The sequence below is a fragment of the Rhinoderma darwinii genome, chromosome 11 (genome assembly GCF_050947455.1).
Source record: "Rhinoderma darwinii isolate aRhiDar2 chromosome 11, aRhiDar2.hap1, whole genome shotgun sequence".
Taxonomy (NCBI): domain Eukaryota; kingdom Metazoa; phylum Chordata; class Amphibia; order Anura; family Rhinodermatidae; genus Rhinoderma; species Rhinoderma darwinii.
In genome coordinates, this window is record NC_134697.1 from 96,608,902 (window position 1) to 96,633,479 (window position 24,578).

Sequence of the window (24,578 nt, forward strand, 5' to 3'; positions counted from 1 at the left end):
TTGTCTGTCTTGCACTTACTGAGTGTAGGGACCGTCGCCCAGTTGTACCCCGTCGCTTAGGACGGGTCGTTGCAAGTAGGCAGGGACTGAGTGGCGGGTAGATTAGGGCTCACCTGTCTGTCTCCCTACCTTGTCATTACACATCCGGTGCCGGAGCCATCTTCTTCCAACCTGGACTACAGCAAAACATCCGGTGCGGGAGCCATCTTCCTCCGACACCGACTACAGCATAATATTCGGTGCCATCTTCCGTCACCGACTACAGCATAATATACGGTGTCGGAGCCATCTTCTTCTAATACCGACCCCAGCATAATACACGATGCCGGAGCCATCTTCTTCCAACACCGGCCACAGCAAAACATCCGGTGCCGTAGCCATCTTCTTCCGACACCCACAATATAACATCCGGTGATGGAGGCAGCCACCACAGCTGATCGGTGCAGGGTCCAGGTGTCAAACCCCCATTGATCATATACTGATGAAATATCCTGTGGATAGGTCATCAGTGTGAAAAACCACCCCGTTCCCGGACAACCCCTTTAAGGTCACACAATTATATTTTGCCTAAAGAACCATATACAATAAAAACCTCTCCAAAATACAACCTTTTGCAGAAGATCACACCGTCCTCAAGACCAGATTTCCTGTTCCATCATATATTATGCACATCTTCTTTGAGAAGTCCACCTACCATTAGAAGACTTTTCAATGCAAATTTGAGTGGTTCTCTCAAGGGGTTTCACTGTAATATAAGAAAGCTTTACGGAGCTTCAGGTCCACTAAGGGGTACGGAACGACATGGTCCACCAAGAGCTACAGGCTGGTGGCTTCAAGTTTGTACAAGCCTCCTATTTCCCTCATAATTTTGACTCCGTTGAAGACCTGGAGGACTGGTCTAGTAGATATATTACAGAAACACAACATATAAGAATAACGTTCTACAAGCATCGACCTAGAAAACATTTTATTGATCAAAACTGTGACGTAAATGGTTTACATATCCTTGAATTCCACTACAACCCTCATCAGTGTCAAGGCAAAAACTTCTCATGATCTCCAAAAGGCTCACGAATATACAAAAATAAGCAAAAGCAGTGAGCGTCACCCAAACAAACCCTTAAAGTGCTTTAGACGGCACGTGTCCCATTAAAAACAAGCAAAAAGACTGAATATTAAAATATTATTAATAAATAAATATAAAGTGTAATTGTAATAGTAATAAAAGAAAAAAAATAAAGTGCTTTAGCGTCCTCATGACAACACTTCCTGCCCTTTTCCAGTTCAGTTTTGTCATAGGGACATTGTGTGGGTTTAAATGACCATCCACATCGATATCCATATACTATCTAGCTCCAATAGGAGAAATATGGTGGTGAGGAAAATTTCCTCCCATATTTATTGAGCAGTACAGGGACTCTGGTAGTTCTCATTGAGGAACTCTGGAGGAACTCTGGTAGTTCCCATTGAGGGACCCTGGTAGTTCCCATTAAGGGACCCTGGTAGTTCCCATTGAGGGACTCTGGTAGTTCTCATTGAGGGACTCTGGTAGTTCTCATTGAGGGACCCTGGTAGTTCCCATTAAGGGACTCTGGTAGTTCTCATTGAGGGACTCTGGTAGTTCTCATTGAGGGACTCTGGTAGTTCTCATTGAGGGACTCTGGTAGTTCTCATTGAAATATTAGCCCTGTAATCTGTTATATTTCAAGATTTGGTCACTCAGATCATTTCCAATATGTGACAATTTGAGTAAGCACCCGAGTGTCTAAAATATTAAAGGGACATTATCGTTAAAAGTGCCCAGGTGCTGACATCTAGCACCCTTATAGGCTACACCATAGACTAGTCTAGAAAGAAACATCTTGTTTAACGCCCTACAGTGAAACTAAAATAGGTGGAGGGATAATGACCGGTCTATTGTCCTGCCTCACGGGACCCAAAAGGAAAAGTGAAGACAGTAGCCAAAGAGGGTGTGGTTATCTGAGGAGTGTTGATGATGTCACAGTGAAGGGGTGGACTTATCTGGAGAGGACTGGTGACATCACTGCCCATCTAAAATTCATTCTGTTCATTCCCAAGAGATAGTGGGGGGATTCCAAGAATGTCCACCTTAGCGTGTCATCATTTCTTGAAGATCATTTCCATAAAAATCCTTTTTCATTTGCTCTACAACTTTTTGCCACTTGCAACACAAAACTATGACTTCTAGAAAAGTACTAAAAAAAATTAGAAAATTGAGCAGTGGATAACCAAAAGTGGCTCATCACCCGTTACCGTCAGATGAGCCCCACAACATGTTCTTCTAAACTTACACCAATCTCCAATTTCAGGGCAAAATAAATAAAAATTTGTGGTACAATTCAACCAACCGTTTCTTTCTCCAGTTGACGGAATCTATGTCTAGAGAATAATACTACACATGGGTGGAATGGTGAAACCGTTTATGGGCAGTGAGCTGTGAACTCTGGCAGAAACGCTTCCCACACTCTGAACAGATGTATGGTTTCTCCCCAGTATGGGTCCTCAAATGTTTCACCAGACTATCGTGGAGCGTAAACGACTTTCCACACTCTGAACAAGTAAACGGCTTCTCCCCCGTGTGTCTTCTCTGATGTTGGACCAAGCCAATGCGTTGGGTAAATCCTTTCCCGCACTCTTGACATTTATAAGGTCTGTCTCCAGAGTGAACTCTTTGATGCACCACTAGGCTGATCCGTTGTGTGAAATTCCGTCCGCACTCGAGACACGTGAACGGCTTTTCCCCTGTATGAAGTCTCTGGTGGGAGATCAGCGACGCGTTCTGGCTGAAGCACCGTCCACATTCAGGGCATGCATAGGGTTTCTCCCCAGTGTGAGTCCTCTCATGAACAATAAAACAAGATTGTTTTCGAAAACTTTTCCCACACACTGGGCACAGATATTTTTTGTTTTCTGTGTGAATTTTTTTGTGATATTCCGAATTGTATCTACTTTTAAATCGCTTCCCACATTCGGAACAGGAAAATGGCCTGTCACAGGCAGAATTCTTCTGATGAGCCACAAAACCTTCCTGATCCTCGAAACTTTGACCACAAGCTGGACAGTGAAAAGGGTTCTCTTCAGAGTGGACTCTCCTGTGTGTGAGAAGGTAACGTTTATTGGGAAAATGTTTGCCGCAATCAAGGCATGCAAATTCTTTCTTCTCTGTCCGTCGTTTAGCATGAGATGAAGTCTTCTTAGAAGGCTTCTCCTTGTCTTCTCGATGTTTAAGGTTTTGTCTTATGAGCTTAAGGGTGGTGTTAAGACAATTCTGACATTCCGAGCAGTTAAATGCCCATTCAGTAAGGTGGGTTCCACAGATCCTGGCACGGGACACCTTGCAGAAATGTTTTTCATACTCTACACATTTCGAAAGGAATACATCATGCCTCTTCACCTTAGCTGAATACCAGTCTGGAGATCGAACATGATTAGATACATATTGGATTTCGGCAAGACCTCCTTCTGTCGAAAATCCTTCCACTGAGGTTGAAGCCCCAAACAAGTGGTTTGAGGAATCCATAAAATCTTCTACAGAACCTTCAGCCTCTAGAATGAATTTATTTCTATTGAGATGTGTATATGTATGTTCTGTGAAGATATATCCATAATTGTTATAGAGGTTTTCTCCTTCAAATGAGACGAGGTGATCGGAGGATGGACAAATGTTGGTGTTTGTGTGGTTTCGTCTTTCACATGAGACTGGTTTCTCCATATCATGAGTAGATGGGTATTGTGTACGATCTGTGGGTGTATAAATAATAGGGTCTGAGAGGCTTCTTCTCCCACATGTGACTGGTTCTGAGAAACGATATGAACAATTGGAGGTTTTATGACTGTTGGTGACTGTGACATTTTCTCCCCCATCACATAAGACGAGTTCCTCCTTAATATGAGTAGGTGGATGTTGTGTATGAGCTGTGAGTGAATAAATATCAGGGTCTGGAAGTTGTCCCTTTCCCTGTGAGGCTGGTTGCTTCTTAATATCAGGAGAAGAATATTGTGGTGTATGATCTGATGATATATGAATATTGGTGATTGAGGAATTTCCTCCATCACATGAGACTGGTTCCCCCATAATGTGAGTAGATGGGTATTGTTGTGTATGATTTGTAGGTGTGTAAATAATGGAGGTTGTGATACATTTCTCTTGCCTTGAGTCTTGTTCTTCCTTAATATGAGTGGGTGGATATTGTGGTGTATGATCTGTGAAAGAACTGTTGGGGTCTTCTAAAGTTCCTCCATGGCAGGAGTATGGTTCCTCCTTTATACTTGTAGTTGGATGTTCTGTATGATCTGTGAAAGAACTATTAGGGTCTTCTAAAGTTCCTCCATGGCAGGAGTATGGTTCCTCCTTTATATGAGTAGTTGGATGTTGTGTATGATCTGTGGTAGTATAAATGTTGGGGTCTTCTAAGTTTCCTCTATCGCACGACAATGGTTCCTCCTTAATATGAGAAGATGGATATTGTTGTGTATGATCTTTGAGTGCCAAAATGTTGTAGTCTATGAAAGTTCCTCCATCACATGAGACTGGTTCCCCCTTAATCCGCATATTTGGATATTCATTTGTGCCATCTTTAGGTAAACCTGGTGGAATAAGTTGCAGATAGTTAAATATTTATAACTCCCAGTTTCTCTATTATATTTTTTGGTCATTATTACGTTTCGTACCCGGTGATGTGCGGTTCCGGTGGTCCTCCATCATGACGTCCTTGTAGATATCCTTGTGTCCTTCTATATACTCCCACTCCTCCATGGAGAAATAGACAGTGACATCCTGACATCTTATAGGAACCTAAAACATATAATAATACAGTCATCAATCAAGGGATTCTGATATTGTTTTCTTGTGACGCATTGTACTTTATGTTAGAGGTAAATTTTGGTCAATACATTCATTGTTTTGACCCATCATTACAAATTAACTTTTCCAATATGTCTTTTTTTTTTTTTTTTTTTAGGACGTTCAGAGGGTTATAAGTTTAGCAATCATTTTTCCCATTTTCAAGAAAATTTCCAAAATCTATTTTTTTTGTAGGAACCAGTTCTGAAGTGGCTTTGAGAGGTCTATATGTTAGAAACCTCCTATTAATCACCTCATTTTAAAAACTGTACCCTTCAAAGTATTTAGGAATAAAAGAGAAAAAGCCCCCCAGCATTTGTAAAGCAATTTCTCCTGAGTACGGCAATACCCCACATGTGATCATAGACTGCTGTTTTGACACACAGTAGGACTCAAAAGTGAAGGAGCGTCATTTTGCTTTTGGAGTGCAGATTTTCCTGGATCGCTTTCTGGGCGCCATGTCGCTTTTTCAAAACTCCTGTGGGACCAAAACAGTGGAAACCCCCCTGGTGTGACCCCATTTTGAAAACGATACCCCTCAAGACATTTATCTAGGGGTGTAGTGAGCATGTTGACCCCACAGGTGTTATCCAGAAATTAGTGCGCAGTGCATTTTGCAGAGTGAAAATGCATATTTTTCCCTAGATATGCCATTTCAGTGCCCAATATGTTGTGCCCAGCCTATGCCACTGGAGACACACACCCCAAAAAATTGTTAAAAGGGTTCTCCCGGGAATGGAAGTGCTATATATTTGGAAGTAAACTGCTGTTTGGGAATGCTGTAGGACTCAGAAGGGAAGAAACGCCATTTGGCTTTTGAAGCGTGGATTTTACTTGGTAGTAGTTTTGTTTTGAGTTTTACTGGTATTTCAGTTTACAATGTGGGGCATATGTGAACTGTGCGGAGTACATCAGGGGCATAGTCAGGTGGTATAATAAGGGGGTAAACAATAAAATAATCCATAGATGTGTGTTACGCTGTGGAGCAATCCTTTCTGCACAGGCCGGTATCGCACTGATAAATGGTGTCTTTCCTTATCCCCCTTTTGGTCCACACTTCGCACCTTGGGGAATTTTGCTGGGAAGTGTTGTCCTGGTATAATACGGGCGCCCTCGCTTCCAGCAGATATGTTTGGGCCCTACCCTTCCTGGTATAATACTGGCGCCCTCGCTTCTAGCAGGTATGTTTGGGTTCTACCCTTCCTGGTATGATACGGGTGCCCTCGCTTCCAGCAGATATGTTTGGGCCCTCCCCTTCCTGGTATAATACGGGCGCCCTCGCTTCCAGCAGGTATGTTTGGGTTCTCCCCGTCCTGGTATAATACGGGCGCCCTCGCTTCCAGCAGATATGTTTGGGTTCTCCCCTTCCTGGTATAATACGGGCGCCCTCGCTTCTAGCAGATATGTTTGGGTTCTCCCCTTCCTGGTATAATACGGGCGCCCTCACTTCTAGCAGATATGTTTGGGTTCTCCCCTTCCTGGTATAATACGGGCGCCCTTGCTTCCAGCAGATATATTTGGGTTCTCCCCTTCCTGGTTCCCTAATTTTAGGGCCTTGCATATTTTTATTACCTGACTTATTGGAGCCTTAACTTATTTTATTTTTTCATAGATGTAGTGGTATGAGGGCTGTATTTTTGCAGGACGAGCTGTAGTTACTATTGGTACCATTTTACGGTACATGCGATGTTTTGATCACTTTTTATCCTATATTTTGGTTTCAACTGTGTTTTTATTGAAAATTTTTCAAAAATATACATATAACTTAGAGCAGCATGAAGGGCCATGCAATTCACATAGTAAGACAGTAACTTTCAATAGACAGACAAAACATCTGGGAAAAAACACAGGGGTTTAAGGGGGTGAGGGGGGGGGGGATAGTCGGAGCTCCACCTACCACCTAATCTTGAGTTCCCTGTATCCAATACTTGTCCCACGGGTCCCACACCACTTTGAACCTGTCCAGTTCATTGTCCATAGAGGCCGTCATATGCTCCATTGTACGTATTTCCCTAATTCTAGTTACTAAGTCGATGTGGGAGGGAGGGGTTGTCTGTCTCCATTTCCATGCTATCAACGTCTTAGCGGCTGTGAGAAAGTGTCGAAAGAGTCGAGCTGGTGATTTCCCCAAAGACCTAGGGGGAACATTTAGGAGGTAATGAAGAGGGTCTAAGGGAATATCCTGCTGCAACACCGCCAATGCCAAGTTCTTAACTTCCAACCAATACTGTTGTACCAGTGAACAGCTCCAGAAAATATGGAACAGATCACCTCTCTGACCTCTACATCGCCAGCAATCCGACGGAATACCCGGATTGAAGCTATGCAGAAAGGCAGGGGTATGGTACCAAAACATAAGGATTTTATATTGGTTTTCCTTATATGCAGTGCAGATGGAGGTTTTAGCTGCTTGCGACCAAATAATCTGCCACAATGAGAGCGGGATGGATTTATTCAGTAAGGCCTCCCACTTCAACATGTATCTATGCCCAGGCGGAGGGGAACCCTCCGGGGATAGCAATAATGCATAAATGGCTGAGATAAGCCCCCTAGTGGTGGTAGCATACCGACATAACCTTTCGAAGCTTGTAGGTGCAGTAACCCGCGTGGATCTAAAAGTTTGCTGCATGTAATGTCTAACCTGAAGATAGTGAAAGAACGCAGCGGAGGGAATATTATGATGTTTTTGAAAGTATGAAAACGGGTGAAGCTCTTGCGTGTGGGGATCAACCATATCAGCCAGGTGAAATACCTCAATTCCCGTCCACAATCGGACTATTCGGGAGGTAGTGCCCCCCGGAATAGTGGGAGTGTAGAGTACCGAAGTCAAGGGCGGGCAACCCGATGCCAAATGGAAGCGGTTTTTACAGGTTTCCCACACCTCCCTTTGAAATCTCATGGGACCCAATAAAGATGCAGTCGGCATTACCAGTGGGTCACCCCATAACAGGGAGTTTGGGTGGACCGGGGCCATCCATAGCTTCTCTATTTCGGTCCATTTATTGTACGCCCTTAAAGACACCCAGCTGGGTATGCGACGGAGGTGTGCCGCCCAGTAGTACTTCACCACATCAGGGACCGATAGCCCACCCGCAGATCGACCCGATATTAAAACTGATTTCGGAATTCGATGTCTGCCGGAGTGCCATATGAACCTGAGGATAGAAGACTGCATGGCCCGCAATTCCTTCATAGGTACTGCTACCGGCAAAGTCTCAAAGTAGTACAGTAATTTAGGGAGCAAGGTCATTTTGACCGCCGCTATGCGCCCAAAAAATGACATGGGAAGAGGATCCCACCTGGCCATCAGCTGACGTAGCTCTACAAACAGAGAGGGGAAATTAGCCTTGTAAACCGACGTATAGGAGGGAGTGAGTTGAACTCCTAAGTAAGTCAGGGAGGTTTCCTTCCAGTTGTAGGTGTAGTTGTGTTTGAGTAGCTGGAGCTCCTGGTGTGGGACATTAAGAGGGAGCGCTTCCGTTTTAGATGTATTAGTTTTATATCCTGACAGCCTCCCATACCTACGGAGAACTGTAGTAAGGTTAGGGAGGGAGGTATGAGGTTTAGTGATAGTCAAGAGGACGTCATCTGCAAACAGGGAAACCTTAAACTCTTTATCTTGTATCTGGACCCCCGCTATATCCCTGGATTTCCGTATTTGAGCTGCTAAAGGTTCTATGCATAGCACAAATAAGTGGGGATAGGGGACACCCCTGACGTGTACCATTCCAGATTTGAAACGGAGGGGAGGTGGAGTGTGGGAGTTTAATTGCCGCTGTTGGTTTGGAGTAGAGACCACGCAGTGCTGTCAAATAAGGGCCCGAAATCCCAAATGAATTTAGAGTTTCGAACATAAATGGCCATCCCAAGCGGTCAAACGCCTTCTCTGCATCTAGACTAAGAAGGATCGCCGATTCCTTTTGCTTTTGGAGGGCATCAATGAGGTCAAGGGCCCTTCGTGTGTTGTCTCCTCCTTGCCTAAGAGGCACAAAGCCCACTTGGTCTTTGTGAATCAAAGAAGGGAGCCAAACATTGAGTCTATTAGCTAGAAGACGGGTGAAAATTTTTAGATCCGAATTCAGAAGGGCTATGGGTCTGTAATTGGAGCACTCTGCGTGGTCTTTACCCGGTTTAGGGATCAGCGTGATATGAGAATGCAGGAATGTTTGAGGGATGGGAGAACGCTGTAGGAATTCATTAAATAAGGAAGCCATCCGTGGAACCAAGATCTCTGCAAAGGTCTTATAATACCCATATGTAAAGCCATCTGGTCCAGGGGCCTTACCACTAGGGAGGTCCTTCAATATATCAAACAATTCCTCCGCAGAGATCGGGGCATTCAGGGATGAAAGCTCCTCATCTTTCAGTTTAGGGAGAGCACAGGAAGAGAGATATGCTTGCAGCGTTTCCCTCCGACGAGCCGGATCAGGTGGTAAGGTATTTGGCAGGTGGTATAAGGATTTATAATAGTCATGAAAAAGTGTGGCTATCGTGTCTGGGTGATGCTGGAGTATGCCCGCCTTATCCCGAACCGCCTGTGGAGTACGAACAGTCGCCTGATCCCGCAATAGTCTGGCCAGAAGCGAGTGCGCCTTATTACCTTTGTCGTAATATTTCCTTTTTGTGTATAGTAATGACTTTTCTACCCCCTTCATAGCTAAGTCCTTGAGTTGTGCTCTAGCCTCTATCAATTTCCGTAGTGTCGGGACCGCCGGTTTAATCCCCATTTCTCTCTCCAACTTAGTAATTGTCCGATGGAGAGCCACCCGCTTGGCCCGAGAGTCTCTTTTCAATCTAGATCCCATTACTATGCATTGCCCTCTCATCACCGCCTTATGCGCCTCCCAAAGAGTGGATACTGAAGGAACCGATCCCTCATTAAGTGCATAAAATTCCCGCATATGTCCGGCCAGGCTGTCCCTAAGAGCGGGGGACTTAATCAAAGTTTCGTTTAAGCGCCAATGACATACTCTCGTATTTGGTTTCCCTATCTGTAGGGACACAGAAACTGGTGCGTGATCTGACCAAGAGATGGGGTCTATATTCGCCCCCTGGAGCGCACGGAGGGCAGGGACATTACCAAAAAAGTAATCTAAGCGTGTATGAGTGCTGTGCGTATGGGAGAAGAAGGTATAGGACCTATCACCTGGGTGATCCACTCGCCACAAATCATAGAGCTGGTGCTCTCTAATTAGTTGCCTAAAACGTGTAGAAAGTCCTGTAAGGGTGGGCGTCGGAGTAGCGTGTGTAAGAGAGACCCTATCCATGGACGTGGAGAACGGGACATTAAAATCTCCTCCCACCAGCCATGCCCCCCTAGGAAGCTTCTGGAGTTTAGAAAGGAGTCTACGTAGGAATGGAATCTGTGCGGTATTAGGAGAGTAAACGTTACATAAAACAATGGGCTGTCCAAGCAAAGTCCCCTCTATTATAACATATCTGCCTTTCGGATCTAGATGTGAGGTGTGAACTTGTATGGGGCAGGAAGCTGCTATCAAAATGGCCACCCCCTCCCTTTTGCGACCTGACGAGGCAGAGTACACAGCAGGATACGCCCCTCGGGCAAATTGGAAAGTTCCGGATGAATCTAAGTGTGTTTCCTGCAGAAAAGCAACTTCCGCTCCAAGCGATTTCAACTCCCTGAGAAGCAAGCGTCTCTTCACATTGGAGTTGAGACCCTTGACATTAAGTGTGACAAATTTAACCATGGTCAAAGATGTATGAAAGAGCAAAGAATGATGTGGAAAGTGCGGATGTATACAGCTCACAGTTATGTCGGGGCCAGTCCCCTGTCGGTTTCAAAGCAAGCAGTGTTCTACGGCGTCCTTCTACCTTGGAGGTTCTTGGAGGATTCACTGTCGTCTCAAGTGTTATTTCGGATGAAAGTAGGAGGGGAGGGAAAGACACTGGGGTAAAGACGTACCAGGGAGACAATACACATATCTGCAGTGAGAACAAAAAGAAATGCATGAGATCAATGAATTTCAAACACACTCAGAAAATACTACCAGGGAGAATACTATACCCTGGGGCGGGTGATATTAAAGCAAAAGAAAACTGGTAATACAATATTACCCTTTGCAACTCTCTCTAAAAACAGAGGGAGAACTGCAAAACAAATTACCCCTATCAAAAAAAGAGGTCGGGTCTCAACAGTCGAGGAACCTAGTACAAAAGTACGTATAAATACGTACAGGCCGAGAAAAAACAAAAAGGGGGTGAAAGAGCCAAGTGTATCCCGGGCAATCGCGCCCTGCCACAATTTACGTTAACGAATTAAAGAGAAACAACATAAAATCAGAAATATAATCCTAAATGCATTTTTAGCCTAGGATAGTGCAACTGGCGAAGGGAGCAGCTGGTATGGGTGACCAGGCTCCTTCACATATATTACGGAGGTGCCGTGTATCTGCGCAGCGTCCATCAATTCAAATCAGGTCTTGGTGAACTTCGGTTAGACTGTCGTCTTGGAGAGGTCCTCCGCTTATTTCGGACCGACTGCCAGACTGGAGGTGGAGACGAAGGCGGCAAAGGAGTCTCCCAATTCTGCATCTTGGGCGTTGGTATACCAAGGGAGTCACAGAAATGAGGCAAATCCCCTGGGTACCTCAGGGTTGCAGAAACACCATCTCTTCGGGCTGTAAGGGAGAACGGAAACCCCCATCGATAAATAATATTGTGGTCCCGTAGGGCTGCGAGAAGCGGACGAAGCAGACGTCTTTTCTGTAACGTAATCCAGGAAAGATACGGGAATAACTGAATCGGCACACCGGCATACTCCAGGTCTTTACGCTGACGGGCTTTAAGCATAATGTCCTCCTTAGTGCGGAAATCCTGGACACAGCAGATGATATCTCTGGGCTGAGATGTAATGGATTTTGGTTTCAGTGCTCTATGCGCTCTGTCAAGCGGTATCCGATTAGACGGGGGTGCACCCAAAAGGTCGTTAAAGATAGTCTCTAACACGATGGGAAGATCTTCAGACCCCGAGGGCTCCGGTATGCCCCTTATCCTTATATTATGACGGCGACCTCTGTTATCCAAATCCTCTAGATGCAGTTGCATATCTCTAATGGACGCCAGCTGGGAGGACACTGAAGACTGTATCACAGAGACATGGCGCCTAGTGGCATCGTGGTCATCTTCTAGAGCCTCCACCCTCGTAGCAATCTGCTGTATATGCTGCGACACCCCCGCCAATTCTGAACGAAAAGCTGCCTTCACTTCTTGTATCATACTCTTAAAGTCCTCTTTAGTGGGCAACTGTGAGAAACATTCCCTCCACATAGGGGGCACATCTGAAGGAAGTGAGGCTGAATCCTCCAGGTCAGAATCTGAGGCATATACAGGGGCCTGGGCATAGGGGGTCAAAGATGGTGTATCCCCCAGATCGTCTCTCCTCCCCGGCTGCTGGATCGTGGGCCGTTGGGGTTTAGGTGCAGGCCAAATCTGTAGGGCCATTTGTGCTGAGGGCTGTGACATTGGTGGTTCAAGCAGGTGTACTGTGGCCTCTGACTGAGCTGATGCTCCTCGTGGCCTGGCCTCCATTGCTCCTGGGATAGGGGACCCCCTTCCCTGCTGTTCACAGGACGACGTGGAGGACAGCTTAGGGGAGCTGGGAGGGTGAACTTTAGCCATCCGGCTATTCAGCTTACCCTGTACGTGGGGCACTGTCTCCTCTCCCTGCTCGGACATCTCCCCTTCCTTCTGACACGAGGCTGTCCAAGATGGCTGCGGCTGAGGGAGCGGCGTGGCTTGCCGCCGAAGAAAGTAGCCGTCGATCGTTGGTGGAGCGGCGGCGACCTGGTGCTGTGCTGCAGGGGTGAGTCTAGACCCTTGGGGTCTTTTTTTCCCCATATGAGGCACCTTTCCCCGCTGTAGGCTGCTGGATCTGCGTGGCAGGGCGCGGAGCTCTCAGTTTATGCGACCGGCGCCATCGACTGCTGGCCACGCCCCTCTATCCTATATTTTGGGAGGTAAGGTGACCAGAAAACAGCATTCACCGTCTGTTATAAATGACATGTACTGCGGGTCAGTACGATTCCGGCGATGCCAAATTTATATTTATATTTTACAACTTTTTCCACGATAAAATGTATTTCTTGTGTCACTATGTTCTGAGAACCCTAAATTTTTACGTTTTTATTGGTACCATTTGGAAAATATGGGATACATTTTTGGAAGGCGATGTGACCAAAAAACAGCAATTTTGGCGTTCTTTTTTAGTTATTTTTTTTACAGCGTTCACCATGCAGGATAAATAACATAATATTCTTATTTTTTTTCCATACAACAAAGGACTTGATAAGTGAAAAACTGCGATTTATTATTTTTTTTTTACATTTATTCCTTGAAACTTAAATTTTTTTACTTTTCTATTTAGTTCCACTAGGGGACTTAAGGGCCTGAACTTCTGATCACTATTATAATACATGGCACTGCTTATGTAGAGCAATGTCTAAGAACAGTCCGTTTTACACGGACAGCAAGCTTATTAGGCCCCATCTCTGGGAGCGCCTAATAGGCTTCCATACTTGGCAGACCGAGAGGCCATTGTTAGGCAACGATCGGCACCCCCGCGGTCCCGTCGGCTGCAGACCACTTAGATGCCGCGGTCCATAGCGACCACGGCATCTAAGAGGTTTATTGGTGGGGATCGGAGCTAGATCTGGTCCCTGCTGTCTCTAGCTGATATACAGCTGACGCCCGCCACTGATGGGCGAAGGTTCTGCTTCTGAGCCCGCGGCATCAGCTTGTCGTAACTGTTCGACTAAATGTGGCCACCCCTTGCCGATCATGATGAACAGTAGCAACAAATTTTGGGAAGTGTTTAATGTCCCAGCATTCCCAGCAGCGCCCACCTCTCCAGTCAGCAGCTCAATGATCTTGTGGGTGAGGTCCAGAATCTTCTCGTTGTTTCTCTCATGTATCAGTGAAAGAGGTGGAAGCTCCACAATGGGGCTCTTGGTCTTGCTCCATCCTCCAGACATATGAGGACAGCTTCCGGGGCTCACACACTCTTCACACATCTTCTTCACTACTGTGTAGTCCTGTGTATGTATAAAGACACCGATAAACATCACTGTATATTTATTCCCAGTATCTCTCACCTTTTTAGTGATGTTGAGTTGCTTAATAAAGATGAGAGTGATGACATGTGAATCATTTTTAGAATCTCTCACCTCTCTGGTGAGAAGGCAGATGATCTCCAGGGTGAGAGTCAGTATCTTCTCAGTCATTTGACTCTCCTCCATGTTGTATTGGTTTATGGACAGACTAAAAACAATACAGAATGTGAAGCAAATACAATCGTCGTTACATTGTAGCCCTCGCCTAGTACTAGTGGACAGTCACATCTCAAGGTATTCCCATCATTATTTTGTGATATAAGGTTGTTTGATCCACAGTGTAAAGGTACCGCGATGGGTGGCACATTTACCCCTAATTGCACAAATCTGTTTATCACCGAGTTATTTTATAATTTATTCTATTAATATTTATAGGGAGACATCTGTGAATCAGCAGAGGGGGACCGGTGGGAGCCGCACTACTAAAACGAGACCCTTCACCTCTATTCAATTTCAGGGAAAGCCGAGCATGCACAGGGGGCATTTGTATATGATAGTGTCAGATATCCCCTGCGCATGCCCGCCTTTCACTTAATTTGAATAAAGCCAGCCAAGGTGGAGGGATCTAATTGTAACTCTGCGCATACGTGGGCGAGCGGCGCCATGTTGGGTGACTACAAAGTAGAGAATTGACCACGCATGCTTGGGCACGAAAAAAATAAATGTACAAGCAGGTTGCACTAATAACGCCAGGGTGTGCCTTGCTTTATATAAAAGGTAGCAAGCATAGAAATAACCGCTATGGTGGCGCAACCCCTTTAAAGGGAAACTCCAGCAGCCAGATGAAATTATTCCCCCTACCCTCTAAATTAGACACATTATTACAGAGTTCTTCCACCTATAATCTGCAGGCAGTTTCTCTTGTAACTACATGTCCCATAATGCCTTGCCCAGGCCTCATGTAGTTGGCTGTTGACAGATCTTACCTATCATAAGCTATAGTTATGGGCAGCATGCTGGAGAGTCACAGATGCAGGTCTAATAAATAGAAAAAAGAACGAGAGGCTGCGGACTGTGAATGTGCAGCAGCACTCACTTCACAGGCGTGTGCAAACTCCAGCTCACTGCAGGGAGGGGTAGAGATGATTGGTTGGCAGTAGCATGAGATCATCTACAGGAAGCGGCCTGGAGATGTTCACTTGGATGAGACTGAGCTGTAGTACTAGGAACAGCCACAACTAAATGTCCAGCGCTGTGGTTGGCAGAATAATGAACGGCCTCTTCATGTAGCTGATCAGCGGAGGTCCCGGAAGGTGGACCCCATTAATCACAAATTGGTTCTTTATCCTACGAATAAGTCATTAATTTTACAATCCAAGAAAACCGTTTTAACGCCCTAGCAACATCCGCCCTACAGCGGGTGTGCACTCTCACATTATGGCGAAGGCTCATACGCTCAGCCCGTAGCATACGCAACGGGTGCCAGATGTTTTATACAGCAGACACCCGCCTGCAACGACCGGGATTGGAGATAATTCCGATCCCGGCCGTTTAACCCCTTTAGATGTCGCGGTCCATAGCTGCATCTGAGCGGTTAGACAGAGGGAGGGGGCTCCCTCTGTCCTCTGATCACCCCCCCTGACGCAAAATTGCGGAGTGCCGATCGGTTTCCATGGCGACCGGATGCCTGACAGCCTTCAATGCTTGATTATTAACCCCTTCCGTCCGCAACCAATTTTTGTTAATTTTATTTTTGTCTTTTTCCTCCCCACCTTCTAAAGGCCATAACTTCTTTATTTTTCAGTTGCCATCGCCGCATGAGGACTTGTTTTTTTGCAGAGCAAGTTGTAGTTTTATGGCACCCTTTACTGTACCGTATAATGTACTAGGAAACCGAAAAACAATTCTGCGTGGTGGAATGGGAAAAAAAACAGCGATTCCACCATTGTTTTTTGGGTTTCGCTTTTATGGCGCTCACCGTGTAGTAAAAACGACATGTTAACTTTATTCTGCAGGTCAATAAGATTACGGCGATACCAAATTGATATTGTTTCTTTTATGTCTTATTACCTTTATAAAAAAATATATATATATTTCATAAAAAGTGCTCAAAAAGTCTTATTTACACCAAAATGGTACCAATGAAAAGTACAGCTCTATCAGAATCTATCAAACCGGTCTCAGAAAATGGCAACGCAAAACTATTTATTTCTTCAAAAAGTTTTTCTATTGTGTAAAAATATTAAAATATAAATATAAATTTGGTATCTCCGTAATGGTACTGACCTGCAGAATAAAGTAAACATGTCATTTATATCTCACGGTGAATGCCGCTAAAACAAAACCCAAAAAACTAAAAACATATAAGCAGGAAAACTTCTCAGACTTCGAGAAGACACATTAGCACCGGGAGTGTTTTTTCACAAACATGTTTGACAAATGTTTTTAGGGTGGTGGGTACTATGGGCACATGTAATTTTAGAGACCTGGGGGATTATGGGGTTTGCAGTTACCAGTAGTAGAGACTTGTTATATCAGGAGATGATGGGACTTGTAATTGTATACAACGGGGAATGATGGGGATGAGGTGACACTGGAGAATGATGGGGGTGAGGTGACGCCGAAGAATGATGGGGATGAGGTGACACTGGAGAATGATGGGGGTGAGGTGACGCCGAAGAATGATGGGGATGAGGTGACACTGGAGAATCATGGGGGTGAGGTGACACCGAAGAATGATGGGGATGAGGTGACGCCGGAGAATGATGGGGATGAGGTGACGCCGGAGAATGATGGGGATGAGGTGACACCGGGGAATGATGGGGATGAGGTGACACCGGGGAATGATGGAAATGAGGTGACACCGGGGAATGATGGGAATGAGGTGACACCGGGGAATGATGGGGATGAGGTGACACCGGAGAATGATGGGGATGAGGTGACGCCGAAGAATGATGGGGATGAGGTGACGCCGGGGAATGATGGGGATGAGGTGACGCCGAAGAATGATGGGGGATGAGGTGACACCGGGGAATGATGGGGGATGAGGTGACACCGAAGAATGATGGGGGATGAGGTGACACCGGGGAATGATGGGGGGTGAGGTGACGCCGGGGAATGATGGGAATGAGGTGACGCCGGAGAATGATAAGGATGAGGTGACACCGAGGAATGATGGGGATGAGGTGACACCGGGGAATGATGGAAATGAGGTGAAGCCGGGGAATGATGGAAATGAGGTGAAGCCGGGGAATGATGGGGATGAGGTGACGCCGGGGAATGATGGGGGTGAGGTGACGCCGGGGAATGATGGGGATGAGATGACGCCGGACAATGATGGGGGTGAGGTGACACCGAAGAATGATGGGGGATGAGGTGACACCGAAGAATGATGGGGGATGAGGTGACACCGGGGAATGATGGGGGGTGAGGTGACGCCGGGGAATGATGGGGATGAGGTGACGCCGAAGAATGATGGGGGATGAGGTGACGCCGGGGAATGATGGGGATGAGGTGACGCCGAAGAATGATGGGGGATGAGGTGACACCGAAGAATGATGGGGGATGAGGTGACACCGGGGAATGATGGGGGGTGAGGTGACGCCGGGGAATGATGGGAATGAGGTGACGCCGGAGAATGATGAGGATGAGGTGACACCGAGGAATGATGGGGATGAGGTGACACCGGGGAATGATGGAAATGAGGTGAAGCCGGGGAATGATGGAAATGAGGTGAAGCCGGGGAATGATGGGGGTAAGGGGACGCCGGGGAATGATGGGGATGAGGTGACGCCGGGGAATGATGGGGGTGAGGTGACGCCGGGGAATGATGGGGATGAGATGACGCCGGACAATGATGGGGGTGAGGTGACACCGAAGAATGATGGGGGATGAGGTGACACCGAAGAATGATGGGGGATGAGGTGACACCGGGGAATGATGGGGGGTGAGGTGACGCCGGGGAATGATGGGAATGAGGTGACGCCGGAGAATGATGGGGATGAGGTGACGCCGGAGAATGATGGGGATGAGGTGACACCGGGGAATGATGGAAATGAGGTGAAGCCGGGGAATGATGGGGGTAAGGGGACGCCGGGGAATGATGGGGATGAGGTGACGCCGGGGAATGATGGGGGTGAGGTGACGCCGGGGAATGATGGGGATGAGATGACGCCGGACAATGATGGGGGTGAGGTGACACCGGAGAATGATTGGGATGAGGTGACACCGGGGAATGAAGGGGATGAGGTGACACCGAAGAATGATGGGGATGAGGTGACGCCGGGGAATGATGGGAATGAGGTGACACCGGGGAATGATGGGGGTGAGGTGACGCCGGGGAATGATGGGAATGAGGTGACGCCGGGGAATGATGGGGGTGAGGTGACGCCGGGGAATGATGGGGATGAGGTGACACCGGAGAATGATGGGAATGAGGTGACACCGGGGAATGATGGGAATGAGGTGACGCCGGGGAATGATGGGAATGAGGTGACGCCGGGGAATGATGGGAATGAGGTGACGCCGGGGAATGATGGGAATGAGGTGACGCCGGGGAATGATGGGAATGAGGTGACGCCGGAGAATGATGGGGGTGAGGTGACGCCGGGGAATGATGGGGGATGAGGTGACACCGGGGAATGATGGGGATGAGGTGACACCGGGGAATGATGGGGATGAGGTGACGCCGGGGAATGATGGGAATGAGGTGACGCCGGGGAATGATGGGGGTGAGGTGACGCCGGGGAATGATGGGGATGAGGTGACGCCGGGGAATGATGTGGGATGAGGTGACACCGGAGAATGATGGGGATGAGGTGACACCGGAGAATGATGGCGATGAGGTGACACCGGAGAATGATGGGAATGAGGTGACACCGGAGAATGATGGGGATGAGGTGACACCGGGGAATGATGGGGATGAGGTGACACCGCGGAATGATGGGGATGAGGTGACACCGGAGAATGATGGGGATGAGGTGACGCCGAAGAATGATGGGGATGAGGTGACGCCGGGGAATGATGGGGATGAGGTGACACCGGGGAATGATGGGGATGAGGTGACGCCGGGGAATGATGGGAGTGAGGTGACGCCGGGGAATGATGGGGGTGAGGTGACGCCGGGGAATGATGGGGATGAGGTGACGCCAGGGAATGATGGGGGATGAGGTGACGCCAGGGAATGATGGGGGATGAGGTGACACCGGAGAATGATGGGGGGTGAGGTGACGCCGGGGAATGATGGGAATGAGGTGACGCCGGGGAATGATGGGAATGAGGTGACGCCGGGGAATGATGGGGGTGAGGTGACGCCGGGGAATGATGGGGATGAGGTGACGCCGAAGAATGATGGGGATGAGGTGACGCCGGGGAATGATGGGAATGCGGTGACGCCGGGGAATGATGGGAATGCGGTGACGCCGGGGAATGATGGGGGTGAGGTGACGCCGGGGAATGATGGGGATGAGGTGGCGCCAGGGAATGATGGGGGATGAGGTGACACCGGAGAATGATGGGAATGAGGTGACACCGGGGAATGATGGGGGATGAGGTGACACCGGGGAATGATGGGGGGTGAGGTGACGCCGGGGAATGATGGGAATGAGGTGACGCCGGAGAATGATGGGGATGAGGTGACACCGGGGAATGATGGGGATGAGGTGACACCGGGGAATGATGGAAATGAGGTGAAGCCGGGGAATGATGGGGGTAAGGGGACGCCGGGGAATGATGGGGATGAGGTGACGCCGGGGAATGATGGGGGTGAGGTGACGCCGGGGAATGATGGGGATGAGATGACGCCGGACAATGATGGGGGTGAGGTGACACCGGAGAATGATGGGGATGAGGTGACACCGGGGAATGAAGGGGATGAGGTGACACCGAAGAATGATGGGGATGAGGTGACGCCGGGGAATGATGGGGATGAGGTGACACCGGAGAATGATGGGAATGAGGTGACACCGGGGAATGATGGGAATGAGGTGACGCCGGGGAATGATGGGAATGAGGTGACGCCGGGGAATGATGGGAATGAGGTGACGCCGGGGAATGATGGGAATGAGGTGACGCCGGGGAATGATGGGAATGAGGTGACCCCGGAGAATGATGGGGGTGAGGTGACGCCGGGGAATGAAGGGGATGAGGTGACACCGGAGAATGATGGGGATGAGGTGACACCGGAGAATGATGGGGATGAGGTGACACCGGAGAATGATGGGGATGAGGTGACACCGGAGAATGATGGGGATGAGGTGACACCGGAGAATGATGGGAATGAGGTGACACCGGGGAATGATGGGAATGAGGTGACACCGGAGAATGATGGGAATGAGGTGACACCGGGGAATGATGGGAATGAGGTGACGCCGGGGAATGATGGGAATGAGGTGACACCGGGGAATGATGGGAATGAGGATACACCGGGGAATGATGGGAATGAGGATACACCGGGGAATGATGGGAATGAGGTGACACCGGGGAATGATAGGAATGAGGTGACGCCGGGGAATGATGGGAATGAGGTGACACCAGAGAATAATGGGGGTGAGGTGACGCCGGGGAATGATGGGGATGAGGTGACGCCGGGGAATGATGGGGGATGAGGTGACACCGGAGAATGATGGGAATGAGGTGACGCCGGGGAATGATGGGAATGAGGTGACGCCGGGGAATGATGGGAATGAGGTGACGCCGGGGAATGATGGGAATGGGGTGACACCGGGGAATGATGGGAATGGGGTGACACCGGGGAATGATGGGGATGAGGTGACACCGAAGAATGATGGGGATGAGGTGACGCCGGGGAATGATGGGAATGAGGTGACGCCGGGGAATGATGGGGGTGAGGTGACACCGGGGAATGATGGGAATGATGGGGGTGAGGTGACGCCGAAGAATGATGGGGATGAGGTGACACTGGGGAATGATGGGGATGAGGTGACACAGGGGAATGATGGGAATGATGGGGGTGAGGTGACTCCGGGGAATGATGGGGATGAGGTGACACCGAAGAATGATGGAGATGAGGTGACGCCGGGGAATGATGGGAATGAGGTGACGCCGGGGAATGATGGGGGTGAGGTGACGCCGGGGAATGATGGGGATGAGGTGACGCCGGGGAATGATGGGGGATGAGGTGACACCGGAGAATGATGGGGATGAGGTGACACCGGAGAATGATGGGAATGAGGTGACACCGGGGAATGATGGGAATGAGGTGACGCCGGGGAATGATGGGAATGAGGTGACACCGGAGAATAATGGGGGTGAGGTGACGCCGGGGAATGATGGGGGATGAGGTGACGCCGGGGAATGATGGGGATGAGGTGACGCCGGGGAATGATGGGGGATGTGGTGACACCGGGGAATGATGGGGATGAGGTGACACCGGGGAATGATGGGGATGAGGTGACACCGGGGAATGATGGGGATGAGGTGACACCGGGGAATGATGGGAATGATGGGGGTGAGGTGACGCCGGGGAATGATGGGGGTGAGGTGACACCGGGGAATGATGGGGATGAGGTGACACCGGGGAATGATGGGAATGATGGGGATGAGGTGACGCCGGGAAATGATGGGGATGAGGTGACGCCGGGGAATGATGGGGATGAGGTGACGCCGGGGAATGATGGGGATGATGGGGGTGAGGTGACGCCGGGGAATGATGGGGATGAGGTGACGCCGGGGAATGATGGGGATGAGGTGACGCCGGGGAATGATGGGGATGAGGTGACACCGGGGAATGATGGGGATGAGGTGACGCCGGGGAATGATGGGGGATGAGGTGACGCCGGGGAATGATGGGGATGAGGTGACGCCGGGGAATGATGGGGGATGTGGTGACACCGGGGAATGATGGGGATGAGGTGACACCGGGGAATGATGGGGATGAGGTGACACCGGGGAATGATGGGGATGAGGTGACACCGGGGAATGATGGGAATGATGGGGGTGAGGTGACGCCGGGGAATGATGGGGGATGAGGTGACACCGGAGAATGATGGGGATGAGGTGACACCGGAGAATGATGGGAATGAGGTGACACCGGGGAATGATGGGAATGAGGTGATGCCGGGGAATGATGGGAATGATGTGACACCGGGGAATGATGGGAATGAGGTGACACCGGGGAATGATGGGAATGAGGTGACGCCGGGGAATGATGGGAATGAGGTGACACCGGGGAATGATGGGAATGATGGGGATGAGGTGACGCCGGGGAATGATGGGGATGAGGTGACGCCGGGGAATGATGGGGGTGAGGTGACGCCGGGGAATGATGGGGGATGAGGTGACGCCGGGGAATGATGGGGATGATGGGGGTGAGGTGACGCCGGGGAATGATGGGGATGAGGTGACGCCGGGGAATGATGGGGATGAGGTGACGCCGGGGAATGATGGGGATGAGGTGACACCGGGGAATGATGGGGATGAGGTGACGCCGGGGAATGATGGGGGATGAGGTGACACCGGAGAATGATGGGGATGAGGTGACACCGGAGAATGATGGGAATGAGGGGACACCGGGGAATGATGGGAATGAGGTGACGCCGGGGAATGATGGGAATGAGGTGACGCCGGGGAATGATGGGAATGAGGTGACACCGGGGAATGATGGGAATGAGGTGACGCCGGGGAATGATGGGAATGAGGTGACGCCGGGGAATGATGGGAATGAGGATACACCGGGGAATGATGGGAATGAGGATACACCGGGGAATGATGGGAATGAGGTGACACCGGGGAATGATAGGAATGAGGTGACGCCGGGGAATGATGGGGGTAAGGGGACGCCGGGGAATGATGGGAATGAGGTGACACCGGGGAATGATGGGGGTGAGGTGACGCCGGGGAATGATGGGGATGAGGTGACGCCGGGGAATGATGGGGATGAGGTGACGCCGGGGAATGATGGGGGATGAGGTGACACCGGAGAATGATGGGGATGAGGTGACACCGGAGAATGATGGGAATGAGGTGACGCCGGGGAATGATGGGAATGAGGTGACGCCGGGGAATGATGGGAATGAGGTGACACCGGGGAATGATGGGGGATGAGGTGACACCGGGGAATGATGGGAATGAGGTGACGCCGGGGAATGATGGGAATGAGGTGACACCGGGGAATGATGGGGATGAGGTGACACCGGGGAATGATGGGGATGAGGTGACACCGGGGAATGATGGGAATGATGGGGGTGAGGTGACGCCGGGGAATGATGGGGGGTGAGGTGACGCCGGGGAATGATGGGGATGAGGTGACGCCGGGGAATGATGGGGATGAGGTGACGCCGGGGAATGATGGGGATGAGGTGACGCCGGGGAATGATGGGGGTGAGGTGACGCCGGGGAATGATGGGAGATGAGGTGACGCCGGGGAATGATGGGGGGTGAGGTGACGCCGGGGAATGATGGGGGTGAGGTGACGCCGGGGAATGATGGGGGTGAGGTGACGCCGGGGAATGATGGGGATGAGGTGACGCCGGGGAATGATGGGGATGAGGTGACGCCGGGGAATGATGGGGGATGAGGTGACACCGGAGAATGATGGGGATGAGGTGACACCGGAGAATGATGGGAATGAGGTGACACCGGGGAATGATGGGAATGAGGTGATGCCGGGGAATGATGGGAATGAGGTGACACCGGGGAATGATGGGAATGAGGGGGGTGAGGTGACACCGGAGAATGATGGGGGTGAGGTGACGCCGGGGAATGATGGGGGATGAGGTGACGCCGGGGAATGATGGGAATGAGGTGACGCCGGGGAATGATGGGAATGAGGTGACACCGGGGAATGATGGGGATGAGGTGACACCGGGGAATGATGGGAATGATGGGGGTGAGGTGACGCCGGGGAATGATGGGGGTGAGGTGACGCCGGGGAATGATGGGGATGAGGTGACACTGGAGAATGATGGGGGTGAGGTGACGCCGGGGAATGATGGGGGGTGAGGTGACGCCGGGGAATGATGGGGGTGAGGTGACGCCGGGGAATGATGGGGGTGAGGTGACGCCGGGGAATGATGGGGATGAGGTGACGCCGGGGAATGATGGGGATGAGGTGACGCCGGGGAATGATGGGGGATGAGGTGACACCGGAGAATGATGGGGATGAGGTGACACCGGAGAATGATGGGAATGAGGTGACACCGGGGAATGATGGGAATGAGGTGATGCCGGGGAATGATGGGAATGAGGTGACACCGGGGAATGATGGGAATGAGGGGGGTGAGGTGACACCGGAGAATGATGGGGGTGAGGTGACGCCGGGGAATGATGGGGGATGAGGTGACGCCGGGGAATGATGGGAATGAGGTGACGCCGGGGAATGATGGGAATGAGGTGACACCGGGGAATGATGGGGATGAGGTGACACCGGGGAATGATGGGAATGATGGGGGTGAGGTGACGCCGGGGAATGATGGGGGTGAGGTGACGCCGGGGAATGATGGGGATGAGGTGACACTGGAGAATGATGGGGGTGAGGTGACGCCGGGGAATGATGAGGGTGAGGTGACGCTGGGGAATGATGGGGGTGAGGTGACGTCACCGGGAAGACTCACCTGCATCTCATCACACGTTCTCCCAGAACATTGTATCCACCGGAAATACGTCATCGGCACACTTCCGGCTCTTGC

The 24,578-nt window shown here is 49.8% G+C and overlaps 1 protein-coding gene across 4 annotated transcripts; it reads right to left on the reverse strand.

The window, feature by feature from the left end:
• Positions 1 to 1,451: 1,451 nt before the first annotated feature.
• Positions 1,452 to 24,578, reverse strand: LOC142663399 (uncharacterized). 4 transcript variants are annotated; one of them, XM_075842002.1, is made up of 5 exons: positions 24,504 to 24,562; positions 14,047 to 14,140; positions 13,726 to 13,914; positions 4,693 to 4,816; positions 1,452 to 4,608 (listed from the first exon to the last, which is right to left on the reverse strand). In XM_075842002.1, exons 1-5 carry the CDS (start codon positions 24,512 to 24,514, stop codon positions 2,414 to 2,416), a joined length of 2,613 nt encoding a protein of 870 aa, XP_075698117.1. In that variant the 5' UTR covers positions 24,515 to 24,562; the 3' UTR covers positions 1,452 to 2,413. The 4 variants fall into 4 exon arrangements, with proteins under 4 accessions (XP_075698117.1, XP_075698119.1, XP_075698120.1 ...); XM_075842004.1 differs by lacking the exon at positions 24,504 to 24,562 and adding an exon at positions 16,446 to 16,595; XM_075842005.1 differs by lacking the exon at positions 24,504 to 24,562 and adding an exon at positions 15,029 to 15,896.

Excerpts from the sequence above, each read along its gene's own strand:
- LOC142663399 (XM_075842002.1), bottom strand. Across the intron at positions 13,915-14,046 it reads TCTGCCTTCTCACCAGAGAG|GACTACACAGTAGTGAAGAA; the intron begins GTGAGAGATTCT and ends ATACATACACAG. Across the intron at positions 4,609-4,692 it reads CCGGAACCGCACATCACCGG|GTTTACCTAAAGATGGCACA; the intron begins GTACGAAACGTA and ends TTATTCCACCAG.